The sequence below is a fragment of the Blennius ocellaris genome (assembly GCF_963422515.1).
Source record: "Blennius ocellaris genome assembly, chromosome: 5".
NCBI lineage: Eukaryota > Metazoa > Chordata > Actinopteri > Blenniiformes > Blenniidae > Blennius > Blennius ocellaris.
This window is the reverse complement of record NC_137654.1, coordinates 28,739,570-28,756,626: the sequence shown is the minus strand read 5'-3', so window position 1 is coordinate 28,756,626 and position 17,057 is coordinate 28,739,570. Positions and strand designations below refer to the sequence as shown.

Here is a 17,057-nt window from a genome sequence, read left to right as displayed (position 1 = left end):
AGCACCACCTCCCCTCCCCGACTCCCCCTCCCTCCCTCTCTTTTCTCTCCGCCTCACTGCAATCTCGGCCATCCTGCTATGTTTCAGTGCAACCAGGAGGGGAGAGGCTCACAGTGAATAAGCAGCAGGTTTCCTGCATGCCTTCGACTGTACATGACAGAAAAGATCACAAATAGGACACTGGGGATGGGAGGAGAGGAGGAAGAGGAGGAGGAGGAGGGTTGGAGTCAGATATGAGCCTGGAAGTCTTTTTAAAATGATTATGTGGTGGGAGAGAGAACAAAAGACACCAGTGAGGAATGATTTCTATTCGTAGTGCACATTGTGAGAACTCATTAGCATACAAACCTAAAAATAGTCCCTGTCCTCCTCTTCAGATCAATACGCCCCCCCCTCCCCCCTCCTCCCCACCACCACCACAACTCCACAGTGGCTGTCTTCTCCTTCCTTCAAGGTATGACTGTAACATCATACCTCTGGGCTATTGACTGTACGGTAGACCACAAACAAGAGCATCATGGCACCGGCGGACTGAATAATAATGGGGCTTTAGTGCGTCTCCTGCCTGTGAGGGGGACGTTAACAACGGGCCTCTTAACAAATTCAATAAAGCCATTACATCTGAAAGGCTGCCTTTCAGGACTCCGGCTACCACTCTGCTCCATTTCACAGGATATTCTCTAACGTCCACCTACCGCACCACAAAAGTAAAACTAATGCGCACAAAATGGTGACCACAACTCCGAGTGGACAGCGAAACAGGCCCGAAGGCGGGAAGCTTATCGCATCGGCCCCCCCGAAGAAATACGACACACACGGCGTAACTGGAAGGCTGCTTTATTGGTAATAAAAAGGTTCGTGCTCAAATGAAGACAATCTTTCATATATTCTTACCAAGAGTCCAAGTGGTTGTGCAACACACCATTATATTGTACTGTATATCCTCTTTTTATCACGGTGTCAAATGATAACAACAGTTTGAAAAGCACTTTTTAATTTTTCAGCGAAAAACAAAAAAACGCTCATAATAAACCATGCTAGAAAAGAATGAGTCCTATAATCAAATATTGATACAAAAATAAATTTCAGATGGAAACAGAAATATAGAAGAAACAAACAAACAAACAAAAAAAAACAAAAAAATATAGAAGGCAAGCTGCTTTTTCACAAGCCAAGTGGGTGACACACATAGCACTAAGAACAGGACAGTTTTTGAGTTAGCTGTTTTTCTGTTAACATCACACACTGTTGAATATTTAGATGACGTGGGGTGTCTGCATGGTCCTCCGGCAGTAGTTCTGACTCCACATCCCTGATTAATGTTGTGCTGCCCCCCCCCTCCCCCAACAAATCCTCCCCAACCCACTCTCCACAGATTGGAAAGATGTATTTTTGTTTCTTCTATTTTTTTTTTTTTTTTTTTTACAGTGTGGCATTGACATCCAAATTTGCAGAAAAAGCAGAAAAAAAGGCACATGCCATTGAGTGGAACACTAGAAAACAAACCGTCCAACAAAAAGACATGAGAGGATGAGAAGCAAGTACATGATTGCAGGTGTGTCGAGCTGTAATGGCACTGATGTGTGGGCATGGGAAAAAAGAGTGTGTGTGTGTGTGTGTGTGTGTGTGTGTGTGTGTGTGTGTGTGTGTGTGTGTGTGTGTGTGTGTGTGTGTGTGTGTGTGTGTGTGTGTGTGTGTCAGTCAGGCACACCAGCTGACAGTCCTTGGGGAAGAGACCACTGGTGGAGTTGGTGGGCAGTGAGGAGAATCACCTTCGTGTGTCGTCGTGTCTGTGACTGTGTCCTGTATATAACTCTGAAGGTGAGAGATATGACAGTTTTAGTGACAAATGTGCTGGTAACAAGATCCTTTCGTCATGATCAGGCTACATCCAGTAATAATCGCACACGAGCTAATCCCCAACAAAGAAGGGTGCTGGAAACAACCAGTTTTAGACATCCACTGAACGTGTTGCACACAAATCAAATGTGACAAACAGTGTTCTTCTGTTTTATGTATATACATATAGACATATATGTATACATGTATATATCTTTTGTATTATATAATATCTATATTTCATTCAATTTCCGTCAACAAAGTGAAAAGTGTCTCAAAAAATCCAAAAGGTAACAAATGTGACAAAGGGCATAGCTGGAAGCCATTCTATAATTATTGTTATTGTTCTTTTTTTCTTTTTTGATTATTAGTAGTAACATTTTTAAAATCCCATATTTACAAAAAAACACAACAAAGCATGCCAATAAAATAAAAGAATATAATACAATATTTATAGTTTCTCTCAAAAAGTTCTTTCTTTTTCAGCGATTGTGCCATTTACATCATAGCCTGCACTGTACATATATATGTTTTTTGTGTTTTATTTTTTTGTCTTTTTTTTTTTTTTTTTTTTTAAGTTGGGTTTTTTTTTTTTTTGTCTTTTTTTTTTTGTTTGTTTTGTTTTCCAAGTGTGAATGTATCATTCTAAAACATTACATCCAAGATGAGCATGGGTAAATTGGATGACGTTACTCGCTCCTCCTGTGGTTCTCATTGGGAATGTATTTGGTTTCAGTGTGCAGCAGCCAAACTGATTCAGAGACCTCATATTGTAAACAGACCTCAGTTATTGTCGTACAGGGGATTCTGGTACAGGCAGTGTTAAACACACCAAAAATGGCATTAGTGGTGTGACAGTGGAGGCCGGATTTCGTCGTCCGGTCGTCCACTTAGAAAAAGGACCATCACTCCTGTGTAGAAAAGAAATGGCAGAACACCGAGGGAGGCAGTTGCGTTTTTTGTCTACCACTTGACAAAGCCTCAGTTATTTATTTTTTTTATATTTTGTATGAAAAACACCCACAAAGCTTATTATACAACATAGCTGCGTCTATGTGAGGCCTGCTGATGTTTGTTGTTGTCGGTTTATTTTATTTTATTTTTTTTTGTTTTGTTTTTTTTTTCCGTTTTCATGGCGAGTGTTAGCTTTTGTCTACCTCCATCTCTGGCTAATTGTTTTCTGAAGCAGGTGATAACGTCGGGGAAAAAAAAGCCTGCAAAAACATGTGAGGAGATGGTGCGAGCCCGGGTCCAACACCACACAGTGTTTTAAGAGGTCCCACAAAAGCACAATGATACACTGACAAACATGGGACTTTCAGCACTCCGACTCAGACCAAAGCACGATTCTCTTCCTGCACTCTGGCGTCGCTCTCTAGTTCTCATGGCAGTCAGTCGAAAAAACCCTGAAGGGAGGGGCTTCGCCCATTTATTGGTCCACGCTCGGGATGCGTTTTGTTTTAAGTCATCCGTCCACCTCCCTGAATCACCAGACACAATCCATTTGATTGTACAGTCCAAAGCACAAGCCCTTCACGGCCAATCCACCTTCCATACATGCTAGGCACGGCAAAGGCATGTCCTCGTGATAATCTAACTTGGGTTCTATCGTTACGGTCAGTGTCGTTCGCACTGATCAGAGACTTTTTGTCTGAGAATGATTTGCATCACAAGGACATCAGAGAAGGACTTCAAGGCTTTTTCCTAAAGCTGGCGACTCAACTTGTCTGGGGGGAAAAAAACAAAAACAACAACGACAAAAAAGAAAAACCGCTGCCTCGGTTCTCCCTGGCTGGGAACTTGTGATGTGGGCCTGACGGAGTACAAAAAGAGGAACTTTAATGAAATGAATCAGCTGAAGTACTGTCTGGTGAATTAGTCCTGAACACAGTTTCCAGTTCTTCTACGAGCCCAACAAAAAAAAAAATCACTAAAAGGAAAAGATTTTTAAAAAAAAACCCCAAACAAACAGAGAACTGAGAGCATAATTCTCTCCCCTCTGCAGGAACGACGGCAGTAAACGGGGGGGGGGACCTGCCGACGCTCCAGCACGTCGGACCCTGACTGGTGCCAGACATGAATTCCTTGGCGTTGAAACCTCACCTGCTCTCAAGTGCCGTCACAGGGAAGTAAGAAGCGACTGTCGGATGGATGCACGTAAACAAAGAGATGTCGGCCCCAGATTAGGATCAGGACTACTGACACAGAATTGCAACTCTGTGCCTCCTCAACGTGAGGATATTCTGCCTCCTGACACTCAATCCACACTCTTTCTACTCTCAATAAGAATCAAGAGCAGCAAAAATGTTTTACCCTTTTCTGCTTTTGAGTTGGCGGCTAATCTTGAGACTCGGCCTCTGAGTGCTTACGGTACATCTTCCACTCGCCTGAAGTTTTAGTTTCGGGCTGGAAAAGTAAAAGCGGTGAAGGGTGGGATTGTAATAATACCAATCAATTCTCCACTATAATATATACCCCGAATCTTCATTTTACATTTGATAGTTCTTGTAATTTCCCCAGTGGACAGCCTCAAACCTGTCGTCAAGCCACTGCAGTGGTCTGAGAATTAGTGTCTTGTGGACTATGATTACTCATGCATGACTCCTGATCAAAACATGCCTTCATGCAAGTCATTTCTATGCACTGAACGAGCACAATAATTATTATTTATCTGGAACTCGGTCTGAGCAAGTCTCCTTCAGTCCAAGTCCAAACAATGACTAATGACCCCGACCTGGTCAGTGTGAAAGCCCATGTAGAAAATGTCTTTTTCAGTGTCAGTATAACAAAGGGAGGATGGAAAGACCAGTGACATGGGCTAAATGTTATCTTTTTTTTCTCTTTTTTTTTTTTTTTTTGCTGCTCAAATAATGTAAAGATGCAAGTATACTTAGCACAAACAAACAAACAAACAAACGGGGAGAAAAAAAAATCTTTGTCTACGATTCTGGGAATCCCCCCCTCCCTCCTTTATAGCTCAACTTGCTCGGTTGACTATAAGTTTTCTTCTTGATAAAGACGGTAAACTCGGCGTTCACAGACCCTCCATGAGACTGTTGGCACAGTTCTGCTGGGATCTGTGTGACCCGGTCCGGCAGCGTCGCAGGCTTGCTGCGGGGCGGGGGGGGCGTGGGGGCGTGGGGGGTAAGGGGGGGGGTCCACACGTGGTGGTGGCAGGAAATTCGCATTTCTCCAATCATCTGTGCCGTGGCAGTTGGTCCCTAAAGAAAAGAAGTGTGCCGTTGGCCGGCACACCGTCAGTCACTGTCTTTCACTCAGTACTCGTCCCTCGATTCTATCGACTCCGTCTCTATGCAGCAAAAAGTTCCACGGTAAACTGATTGTGTTTGGTTCGGCTGTCTTTCGACGACAAAGGAAACCACATTGCCTCAGTAGTACTTGAGTATGTAAACTTTTTTTGTTGTTGTTGTTGTTGTATGTTTTTGTTGTTTTTTAGTTTTTTTTTCCTCACTTGCAAACGATCACATTTTTCAACATTTGTTGGATTTTGGGGCTCAGAGTCTCAGCTCACTGTGTTTCAGTAGATTTTGAGAGTCACCGAATCCTAACACTTGGATTCCCACTCGTCTTTTTGGTTTTTGTCTTTCTCCTTCCGGGCCCACTCCTCCTTGTTGTCGTCCTGCTTCTCCTTGTCGGGCTTGGTCACGCTGTCGTAGGACGGCAGGGAGGCCGTGGACGGCGTGCTCTCCTTCTTCTCCTGGTTGGTCCCGCCGTTCTCCACTTTGCTGTTGGTGAAAGCGTGGCGCTTGAAGATGATGCCTCGCCGGATGAGGTGGGAGCGGTACGCGTTCTGGATGATCCTGGCCGAGACGTCCTCCTGTTTGCGTCGGAGCGTGGTGGTGATGGGCTCGTACGACACTTTGGAGGGGTTCGCCGCCACGAAGCGCTCCTCCATCTGCTGCCTCAGCATGTCCAGCTCACCGCTGTCGCCGAGCACGCGCTTCGTGAAGGCAAACAGGATGTCCAGGCAGTGGATGCGGTCGCCGCTCACCATGGGCAGGTCCATGGCGATTAGTTCTATGGTGTTGGGCTTTGGCACGCGGAGCGGGTGCTCCAACGCGTCGGCGAAGTCGGACAGCTTGGCAAAAGTGATGAACTGAGAGGCCGTGGGGTCGAACTTCTCCCAGATCTCGTAGAAGGTCTCAAAGTCGTCCTCGCTGAGCGGGTCGGCGCTCTCCTCCGTGGCCACGCTGAAGTTCTCCAGGATGATGGCAATGTACATGTTGACCACGATCAGGAAGGAAATGATGATATACATGACGAAAAAGAAGATTCCCACCGAGGGGTTACCGCAGTCGCCCTTCACCGAGGTCCCGGGGTTCTCCAGCTTGGGGTTGCAGTCTGGGGGGTAGTTGAGGATCGGCAGCAGTAATCCGTCCCACCCGGCCGACGTGGTGATCATAAACAGAATGATCATGCTGTTGCCAAACGTCTCGAAGTTGTATAGGTCATCGATGCCCGCTTCGTGTTTCACGTATCCAAAGTTCGACATGCCGAAGATGGAAAAGATGAACATGACCAGGAAGAGCAGGAGGCCGATGTTGAAGAGGGCTGGCAGTGACATCATCAGGGCAAAGAGTAAAGTCCGGATGCCCTTTGCCCCTTTGATCAGACGGAGGATTCGGCCAATACGAGCCAGCCTGATTACCCTGAACAGGGTGGGCGACACAAAGTACTTTTCAATGAGATCAGCCAAGAACATGCCTGTGAGGAAAGGAAAATGGGAGGGGAAAAAGAGAGGATATTACACATGTGGAAGAGACACGGAATTGACTTCCTGCTCCGCGACTCCCCGCCTCCATCACTCACCGACAATAGACAGGATGACCACCACCACGTCGAAGATGTTCCAGCCGTTGGTGAAGTAATAGTGTCGAAGGGCGAAGAGCTTGAGCAGGAACTCGGTGGTGAAGACGACGATGAAGATGAAGTTGACCCAGTAGAGGACGTTTTCCGTCTCGTCCGACTGGTCGTCGGTCTCCACCATCATGGTGACCATGTTCAGGCAGATGAGGATCATGATGGAGATGTCGAAGACTTGCTGCGTGACAAAGTCAAACACCATCCCCTGGACCTTGTTCTGGACGGTGAGAGGAAACCGGGAGAACGAAGAAAACAAGGTGAGATGAGAACAAAACGGGAATCTCGTGTTAAATAACCTAGACGAAATAATACCTGTGGACGTGGAATGGGCTTTTGTGGCTTTTTGGATCCCAGTTTCTTCATGGCGTTGTAGTATTTCTTCTGTTCCTCCGTCATGAAGATATCCTGACCTCCAAAGTGAAGGGATGAACAAAAGACTCGGTTATAACCACATTCTAAAATGAAAACCTTCTTCTCAATGTCGAGGGACGGAGCGGCTCTTATCTTTTTCTTCTGCTGGTTGAAGTTGTCAATGATCACACCGATGAAGAGGTTGAGGGTGAAGAAGGAGCCGAAGATGATGAAGACGACGAAGTAGATGTACATGTAGATGTTCACTTCGTAGTCAGGCTGGTCTCCCACCTTGGATAAGGGGTGAGGACGATACGGTATTAATTACACACACTGAAAAGACACTGAAGCATTAAAATAGATATACAACGACTCTATATTGTATCAGTTTCACTTAAATACGTATAAAGTGACCCCCAGTTATTTGGCTCCTCACAGAAAATAATGCAGCAGTTTGAGATGTAAAAAGACCCCCCCCCCATCTTTAACAAACACTGACTAATCTGCAGGCAGCCGACCAGAGAAGAGCTGTTGTTTTTGTCAAACGTTATCAGGCTTGAGGACAAACTGTATGCAGTATTTCCTGTCCGTTACATCCAGTCCACTAACATAATACTAATCTGGTATGCATGCATATCGACCAGTTATTGGAACCTGCAATGTCAATGGAGGCATTCAGTATAATTCAATCATTAAGAGTTCAACATTGTCAGGCTGCTTCTCCATAATGGTCAATGAGCTTTATTGCGCCCAGTCTTTAACCCTGGCGTCACTCTGGCACTCTGATTCACAGTGTCCCGCCACGACCTTACCTCTCTGGAGTCCACAGCTGCATACATAATGTCCATCCAGCCTTTGAATGTGGCCTTACGAAAAAGAGACACGATTAAATAATGTTTGAATTGACCAACAAAATAATACAGAGAACGTTCTGATGGCAGTCTTGAGATAATACTGAAACTGATGAATGTCCAGTGGTACAGCTTTTTTTTTTTTTTTTGCATGTGAAGAAACAAGGGATGAAGAAAAGAGTGCGGAGAAGCACACTAATAAAAACAATGAACGTGGGGAAAAAAAAAAAAACAGGCGTCGTCATTGAACCGTGAGAGCAAAAAAAAAAAAAAAGATGAGGACTGAACCAACAATGGAGACTTTGAGAAAAAGCTCCAAAAAAAAAAAAAAAAAAAGAAAAAAAAGTGAAAACAACCAAGTTAAAGTGAAGAAATGGAGCCAGAAGAGAGAGATGAGGGGCGACGCTCTCACCACTTGCAGCAGGGCAAGATAGCCGGCGCCAACATTGTCAAAGTTGATCTTGACGTTCTTCCACCTGACCTCAGTAAAGTTTTCGGCGATGAGCGCCTCGCACTGGGTCTTGTTGTTGACCAGGTCGACGGGGAAGTACTCCTCTGAGGTCTCATTGAAACAGTAGTAGTACTTGCCCGCAAACAAGTTGACCCCCATGATACTGAAAATCAGCCAAAAGATGAGGCAAACCAGCAACACATTCATAATGGAAGGGATGGCACCCACCAAGGCGTTGACTACCACCTAGACCAGACCAGGGAAGACAGGACAGGAGAGTGTGAGAACCACGAAACCAACCAGCTGCTCACTCAAGCCCTCTGGTGAGACACTGCATACTGTTATGGCAGGACACGGAGGCCAAAAAAAAAAAAAAAAGAGAGAGAAAAGAATCAATTCTATTTGGAGTATTTGTTACAGGTGGCGTTTAGGATTATACCGAGGTGACGTAGAAGAGAATGATCTCTATTAATTAAGGGGAAGGAGCGCAGCATCAGTCCCAGTCTAATTACAGCTGCACTGATGTGACTGAAATGCTCTTTGATCTGTCGACGCACACACACACACGCACACACAGACACACACACACACACACACACACACACACACACACACACACACACACACACACACACACACACACACACACACACACACACACACACACACACACACACACACACACACACACCCACGACATTCTAGCTATGAAGTGCTATTTATATAATATAACTATCAGGATATGGAATCTTTGCTAAGTTTTTTTTAATTTTTTTATTTATTTAAGTCAATGACAGTCACTGAATACATGCTAAATGTTGCTCTCAGTCATAGTTAAATTGATGGAATATGCTTGATTTTGGCCAGTTTTGCACTTGTACAGGACATAATGGTGCATTGATATTATTAAACTAAAATGTATTGCTTGATTTTTCTTTTATGAGAATAATAATTCCACAAAGTTTAAGTTTGTATGTTAAGTTCGGCTTTAAGAAAAAAAAAAAACAATCCCTCTCAGTGTTTGCCATACCAATATGAAGTGACGACTACTACCCCCCCAGACAGTCATTATTTCTACTACAGCTAAACTCTTTGCCATAACTATCCCCAGTAAAACATTTCTTCTTTTTTTTTTTTTTTTTTTAATAAATTCCACCACCCCAGAATCTAACAACCCGTCTGATTCCCCACAGGTTTATCATTGCCAGTAATAAGCTCAGCACATAGTGAACCGCTCACTACCAGTGTTATGCAGGCCGACCAGCAGCTCTCAGGCAGACAGCTGAGCATGCATGTCTTTGGCAGACTCGTTTTATGGAGCCATATTCCCTCCTCGTTACAAACAGACAGGGGAGGAGCTCTGGAGCGGGATTCTCTCAGCGTGTGCACGACCCTCACAGGCCCGGCGCTTTTAAGACAGGGAATCAGTAATAAGGGAATCAATAGATAAATCACATGTGGGCTAGAAAATGTTCAAATCTCTCGATTTAAAAAAAAACAACAACTTTGGATTCTTTATATGGAGAGAGAATTGCAAAATCGTATTTTAAATTTCTTTCTCCCACAGTGGCGTCGGCGCACTCGCTGAGAAAATGACTCGTCGCTTGATTCGAGTTGAAATTGATCCACTTTCATAAAAAATTCAGTGTTTAAAGAGAAATATTTAGGCCATGCTGTGTGGAAAGCATTCTCGGAAAGAGGGAAAATGGCTTTCAAAAATGCATAATGTGCATCGGCAAGTATAGATACATGCGTGTTACATGGCACTGTGCAGTCTGAAGAACCGCTCAAATCAATACGTAAACAAATAGAGGGATGTGTGGATAGAGAGATAGCGGCTCAGGAGATCGTGGCTGAAGCTTTGCTCGCTTTGCGTCTGACGAGCCATTCTGATGCCGACGTGTGACTGTTTGGGTGTCTGGCCACTGTTTTACCATCCAGTGTGACTGAGATGAGATTATGTGTCAGCGTGGTCACAGGGGGGTCAAAAGTTAATTCTAAAAAAATATATATATATTTTTTTTTAAAACAAACAAACACCCAAAATTGTTTAAAAAAAAAAATATCAATTTCAAATCATTATGAGTTTTAGAAAATTTGTTAGTGTATCTTTAAAACTTCAGCAGGTTCGTCAGGGTAAAAAAAAAAAAAAAAAGGGGGGGGGGGTTTCTGAAACTGCCGGGGGGAGAGGGGGGGTAAAAAAACAAAACGGCTAAAGATGAAGTCATTCCTGTACAATGCATTGCTTGCAAAAACTAAGACTGAGATTACGAAGCAGCATTAAGAGAAAGAGCAAAGTAGAAAGTCTGAACAGCCGGCGTTCATTGCATGTTAAGCAGTGCAATGTGTCCAATTGAAGCTGCGCTGCTCGTTCGGCGCTGTTGAGTTGCGTTTGGGAGTTTGCGAGGGTTTCGTGCCGTTTAAAAAAAAAAAAAAAAAAACTCAACCGGTGAGGATGCAAAACTTCTCATCATTCTAACTCTCCAGAATCTCTTTCTCGTGGTGTCATCTCTCCATTCAGGTACTTCCCTATTCATTTACATATTGCTTTGACCTCGAATTTTCATTTCCAGTTCGAACAAAATGGTAACTCAATTGATGAACAGTGACATTGTTGTTTTAAAAAAATAAAAAAATAAAAATTAAACTGATACAGCAGGATCAAATTCCTCATTTTGTTTCCCTTTGCGTTGCTGGGCCACCCTTCGCCTCTCCTACCACGTACACCCGCTGAATGAGTTCATTCATGGGGGCAGCGGTATCGGCATTGATGAGCTCTACGTAAAGCAAATGTGCCATGGTGTCCAACCCCAAACCCCCCCTAAAAAAAAGTAAAAAATGTTTGTGCGAGCCTTTAAAGCTTCAGTGAAACCTCCATGAAAACAAACCATGGAGACAATCCAGGGCCTAAAAAACACTGATGTCTGCTCAATGCGCAACAGCATCGTATTTTAGTCGCTGGATATCTGCGATGAATGGCACTTCACCGGGTCAAATTTTGAACATGTGATTAAATGAAAGTCAATTCGTCCTCTCCTCCTGCCGATCTGTCATTTTTGGGGGTTACGTCGCTCGCGGGGGAAGCGACACAGTGTCTGCGTCGGGTTGAGGGCGTCGTCGGGAACCCTGAAGTGCGGGTCGAGCCTACGGGGGGGCCGCCGCCCACCCAGAACTCAAAGTGAGAGTTGGACTGGGCCCATTGTTGCCTCCCAGTTTCACTTCCCGTGGGAGTGGAAGGCAACAGGAAGCCGGGTGAAATGGCAGTAATGCCTCGTGTGAAATGGCGGCCTGGCGTATTTACTAAGCTTCTGCCGGCATTTCCCAAAGGAAAGCAACAAAACCTTGTTGTTTTTTTTTTGTAATTTTTTCTCTAAATATATTTACGAATTGCAGTATCGTGACGAGTTTCCATGAAGAAGCCGGCTCCAGGACGGAAACCTGGAAGACGCCGAGTGACCTGAAGAGCTGACGCTGGCAGAAGCTTAACAAATACTTTCCTCCCAAAGCCACAGCACTGTGAGTGTGTGGTTTCTGTTTCAGTCCCTGATGCCCGAAAGATCCTGGACAAGCAGGAGAGCGGTCCGGCCCAGCCGAACCGGGTCGACGTGGAGTGAAGGGGTGGAGGGGGGGGGGGGGGCGAGTCTGAGGTGGTGGTGGTAGGGGAGGGGGAGGTTCAAAATAAAGAGCGGAATAAAGATGGAGAGTGAGAGGTAAAGAAGTATGGAGGGGCTACGGGGGTGACAACAACCAGGTGCAACCAATCACGACCACCAGTCACGCTCATGACCAATCAGACGGCTGAAACTCGGTCCTGCGACTCGTCTCGGCGTCAACAGTTTTAGCGTGACGGGTTCGGCTCCGGCTGGTTGTTCTCCATGCCAAATGCAACTGAGGGATGAGGTGGAGGAGGAAGGGGGTGGGGGGTATGTGGAGGGGTGGATAGGAGGTAGGAGGGGGGGGGGGGGGGGTTGAGAATCAGGCCAAATGAACGGGTCGTTGAGATGGCATGTACGTTGGGTTGGCTTTGACCAGTTCCACATTCAATTTGGCCAATCAAGAAGAAACAAAGTAAAAGGAAGTAATCAAACTTGGAAGTTTGTCACTTGTGTGATGAGGCAGCTTCGCGAAAAAAAATGTAATATATATATACATATATATACTTCTGTTACTCTTTGGGTAAAATTAATCATCAAACAAAATGAATTTGAGTTTTGATTCTTTTTGTGAAATTCAATTGAAATGTCTTTTTTTTTTTTTTTTTACTCTGCTGGCAACACAACTTGTTTTGTTACTTTACTCAGTCTCCCAGCTGCATCATGACTTATTCGTTCGCTCTGACAAAGGCATGGTACAGGATTGCGCATGGAAAGGTGACTTTTTGGCTTTCATTTTACCGTTAAAAAACAATTCCCCCAATATATATATTTGGGAGGTTTTTTTGTTTTTGTTTTTTTTTTTTGTGTGTGGTTTTTTTTTTGTCCTCTTAGTTTGTTTTTAGATCAGTTCTAGCATGCTTTAAACTGTTGAATGGGCATGCGGAAGGATCAGCTGCTTAGCTTTGGATCTTACCCTCATCCCTTCAAAACGTGACAAGGCTCTGAGGGGTCTCAAGGCCCTTAGTGTCCTGAGTGATTTAATGGGCCCTAGATCGGAGTAGCCCAGCGCATTAGCTACAAGGCTGACTATAGACACCTACACAAAAACAGAGAAGCAAAAGAGGTTCCAAACTGTTAGAAGTGAGAATATCCACTAGGGAAGAGAGACGGCCCTGGTATAGGCGGAGAGTTGCTTGACATACACACATAAATCTATGCATGTATATACATGTATAATATTGCATTTATACATGTATATACACCGAGAGAGAAGGTCAATGTTTAGTATAGGTTTTATGTGTGTAGTTTTTTTTTTAGTAGCAGTAGGCCATAGGGGTTGTTTGTCTGTTATTTGGGGCAGTTGACGAGATGTGAAAAGTCCTTTGTACCTGCAAAGAAATTTGTGATTGAGAGAGAGAGAGAGAGAGAGAGAAAGAGAAAGAGAGAGGGAGATATATATAGAGAGAGGAAAGAGAGAGGGAGAGAGAGAGAGAGAAAGAGAGAGACATAAGACTCAAATAGAGGGTAAATTAGGCAGAAAAGAGTGCTACATGATTTAGTAAAGATACAAGCAAAGGGACGGGAAGAGCAGGGGAGGGGGTTTCGGGGAGGGAGGGCGGAAGAGAGGTTACCCTGTAGAAGCTGATAAAAACCCAACAGACTTGAGAGCCTTACCCTTGCCCCTCTAACATTGTCTCTCCTTGTCGCTCTCGGGCTGAGGCATAAAATCCCATTTAATCTAAGACAGACAAACTAACGGAACCTAAGAGAAAGAATACAAGTAAACATGTACAGGTGTGTCATTTTTTTTGCCATTTCTCTTGCGCAGACATCAAATCATTGAGAGTCATAGGAGGAGAGCCACAGTCACGTGAAACACACACGGGGGGGGGGGGGGGGGGGATGGAGGTTAAGGGGCACAACCGGATATAGTTATTAGCACTGGATGGCACTGCAAGGACAGAATTACACAGAGTACAGTCAAGTTACACACAGTTAACAACGGTCAACAGTAACGGCACACAACCTGAGAGGAACTGGTGCAGCCCCGGTGGCGTCCGGCAGCAGCCGCCGTCAGATCTCTGCAGTCAAACTTCCTCAGGAAACCTTGCATCTATAATCCATTGATCGACTTGCGGTTGCGGTTATGGCTTCGTAATCACTTCGGGCGGTGAAGCTCATGCAATCCGAACAACGGCGTTGCGCCGTTACCCGAGGGGGGGGGAAATGGTCACCGGGAAGTGTGGCTAATAAGACGCACTCATGCTGTTCGAGCTGCGGTGAGAAGGGCAGGATAGACCCGGCCTGATGGAATCACCTAACAGCAGCCCCGGATGGCCATTACGGGCCGCAGCGGAGATATAAACGCCGGTTGAATCGGCTTTAACGACATCAGGACTTCAATTCCATGAAGTGAAATAGAGGTAATTGTCTTTCTTTGATCTTTTTTTTTGCATGAAGAAAGTATTGATCGGAAACAGTTTCCTTGGTTTGGAAGCCGGGAGGACGGCAACAGAGGGAGCAGCAGTTCCTCGCAAATAAGGTCCAATATCAACAATAAACACATGTGAAAGCACCTCCAACCAGCCACCGACACCAACCGGTCAAACTCACCGCAGAAAGGACACAACATTCAAAGCTTACCAAAGTCACGGAAGGAGGTTTTGGGTTTTTTTTGTTTGTTTGTTTTTTTTTTTTTAAAAGAGGCAAAATCTTCATTTTGACTGACTGGCTGAGAGGGAACGCATTGGAGCCATGTCAAGATTGAGGAGCACAAAACAAGAAGAGAGGACAGCAGGAAGGGGTGTCGGCATGTAAACACACATCAATTAACGGTTCAAGGACAAGGACCGCCCGGCCGGGGACGTTATCTATTTATTTATGTGGAAATGATTAGGCTTGGCCCTCCATCCTGATGGGAAGACAGTAAAATGAAGATTTTGCCTTTGACCTAATCTACAGTGTTTGGGGTAATTGTCACCTTCAGCCTGACCCCTTGGAGGGCCCCTTTTGGGGTGCCTGGACACCCCCCCAACGGCGGGCCAGCCGTGTGGCTGCGACCTCAGTGTCTCAGCGTCCTTCTCACAGAGCTCTGCAAGGCAAGGCCAATGACATCTGGGGCTGTGATCCCATGATGACGACAGCACAAGCGCAACAGAAAATAAAAGCAACTAAAAAACAAAGGGAAGAAACACAACAAAAAAAACAATGATAACAACCTGAGTGAAAAAGAAAGATGAGTGGCGCGTGACACCTATCAGCCTCCGGTTCACACTTCTGTCAGCCGAGAATCACCTGCCCTGACTGCTCTGTCGCTACACAAGCTGAGAGAATACGTAAAGTAGGAGGATTGTAATTCCTGAAGTCGAATCAAACTCATTCACCTATCATGTGATGGTAAAGATGTGAACTGATATTCCACGATGCATTTCTAACCCGCTATAATAAACTCATAAAATAACACATTTGTACAATGCAAAAATAAAAATCAGAAACACACACATCAAATGGAAACCGAAGAACACAATAATGGGACATGAGGAGGAACACATTCACACAAAGAGTCAAGCACATTCACACGCATAGAAAAGTACAGGCCGGTCTAATGATGGTGCCCCCGCCCCTGGTTTGAGTCCGAGGCAATGATTTTCATTCCCACATCACAGGACTGCAGTCAGGCCACAACACCGCCCAGACTCATCAAGCACAGGTTGTGGTTTTTAGTTTTTTAGTTTTTTTTTGAGGGGGAGCGCTAGTGAAGACCAAACTTACCGCCAGCCGCCTGTCACCCACCATCATTACATCCCAGCAACAAAATCACCACATTCCCGAGGTTACACTTCCAAGAGGACATGAAAGGAGGACGAGGAAAGAAGGGAGGAGGGAACGTCACTCTTTCTAACGTGGTCAACAACTCGGGGGGGGGGGGGGGCGAGGCACCTCACACTGCCCCGAGTGTGTGGCTACGGCACAGGGTGGGGGGAGTCTGCAGTGGCAATGGCCAGAATCGGCACAGTGGCGTCAATACGTGGGAGCTTGACTGTGTTCCGCGTGTGCAAGATAGCTGCTGCAGTTTTATCGTGGCCATTTTTGGGAAATTCAAAATGCATGAATGTGGAGTGTGAGATGTTGTACGAGAGTCTACGTGTCGTGAAGTTTGTGCTGCGTGTTTGCTGCAGGCGGTGAGAAGAACCGGAGTTCATAATGAACCAACATGGCGGCCTCTGGCCATTGATAGGAGTCCATTCACGGGTGTTGGCTGAGGTGTTGGACACTGCGGAGAGGTGGTTAGTTCAAGGAGAAAGCCCAGAGTCAGGATTCACTCTTCTTCTATTCCCGAGTGCAGCTCACCGCTTCAGCATGCAAGCAATATTTGGACCCCCCCCCCACCACCTTCCTTTGTTTCTCCCACATGGGCGACGATATCTGATCAATTTTGGAACAGATATCTCCACAACACCGAAGACAGACACGTGCGGCTGCCGGAGAATAGAGCGGCGAATCCCTGATCTGGACTTTCAGACTTGACTGACACGAGGAGCAGAGCAGTACACAGAGAGAGAGAGAGGACAAAGGCACTCATCAAACGTCTTACAGGTCAGAAACACAGGCAGAGACAGCTGTACACAAACATCTCTGACACGTCGCTCTGAGCACTACTTGAATATGGTTGTTGCGTTAAGAAACGGGCGCATTTATTCCGATTCGTCTATAGATCTGTGCCGAAAACATTAATTTATCTCCAATATTGGCAGAAATCTGCTAAATAAGGTTTCCATCGGAGGATTGATCTTTTTCTCGCATATTCAAGCCTCTCAGAGAAGAAGAAATCCAAGTTATTCAGTTGTAAAAGGTAACTGAGGCATGTGTGCACTTGAGATGGACAGACTGCGGTACAGTCCTGTAAAACACCGTCCCGAAAGATTTACTAACAAAATGAAGCTTTTTAATTTGCAGACAACATGCGCTCCCACCTAATGCAAGCACATTTTTCAATTCATGAGCTGACCTTTCAAACCTGACCACACCCGACAGACAGCCGAGAGCAACACGATCAACTTAAGATCATTATCCAGTACGGCGAAT

The 17,057-nt window shown here is 45.2% G+C and overlaps 1 protein-coding gene across 1 annotated transcript in view; it reads right to left on the bottom strand.

Annotated features, from left to right (window-relative positions):
- Positions 1-5,404: 5,404 nt before the first annotated feature.
- The window catches only part of scn8aa (sodium channel, voltage gated, type VIII, alpha subunit a), a gene marked incomplete at both ends in the record, with an annotated part of 34,511 nt that continues 22,858 nt past the window's right edge, over positions 5,405-17,057 (bottom strand). Inside the window, 6 exons of the mRNA XM_080496974.1 lie at positions 5,405-6,564; positions 6,670-6,940; positions 7,036-7,365; positions 7,887-7,940; positions 8,338-8,622; positions 12,946-13,068. Of these exons, the coding sequence (XP_080353100.1) occupies positions 5,405-6,564; positions 6,670-6,940; positions 7,036-7,365; positions 7,887-7,940; positions 8,338-8,622; positions 12,946-13,068 (2,223 nt within the window). The remainder of the gene's footprint in view (positions 6,565-6,669; positions 6,941-7,035; positions 7,366-7,886; positions 7,941-8,337; positions 8,623-12,945; positions 13,069-17,057) is intronic.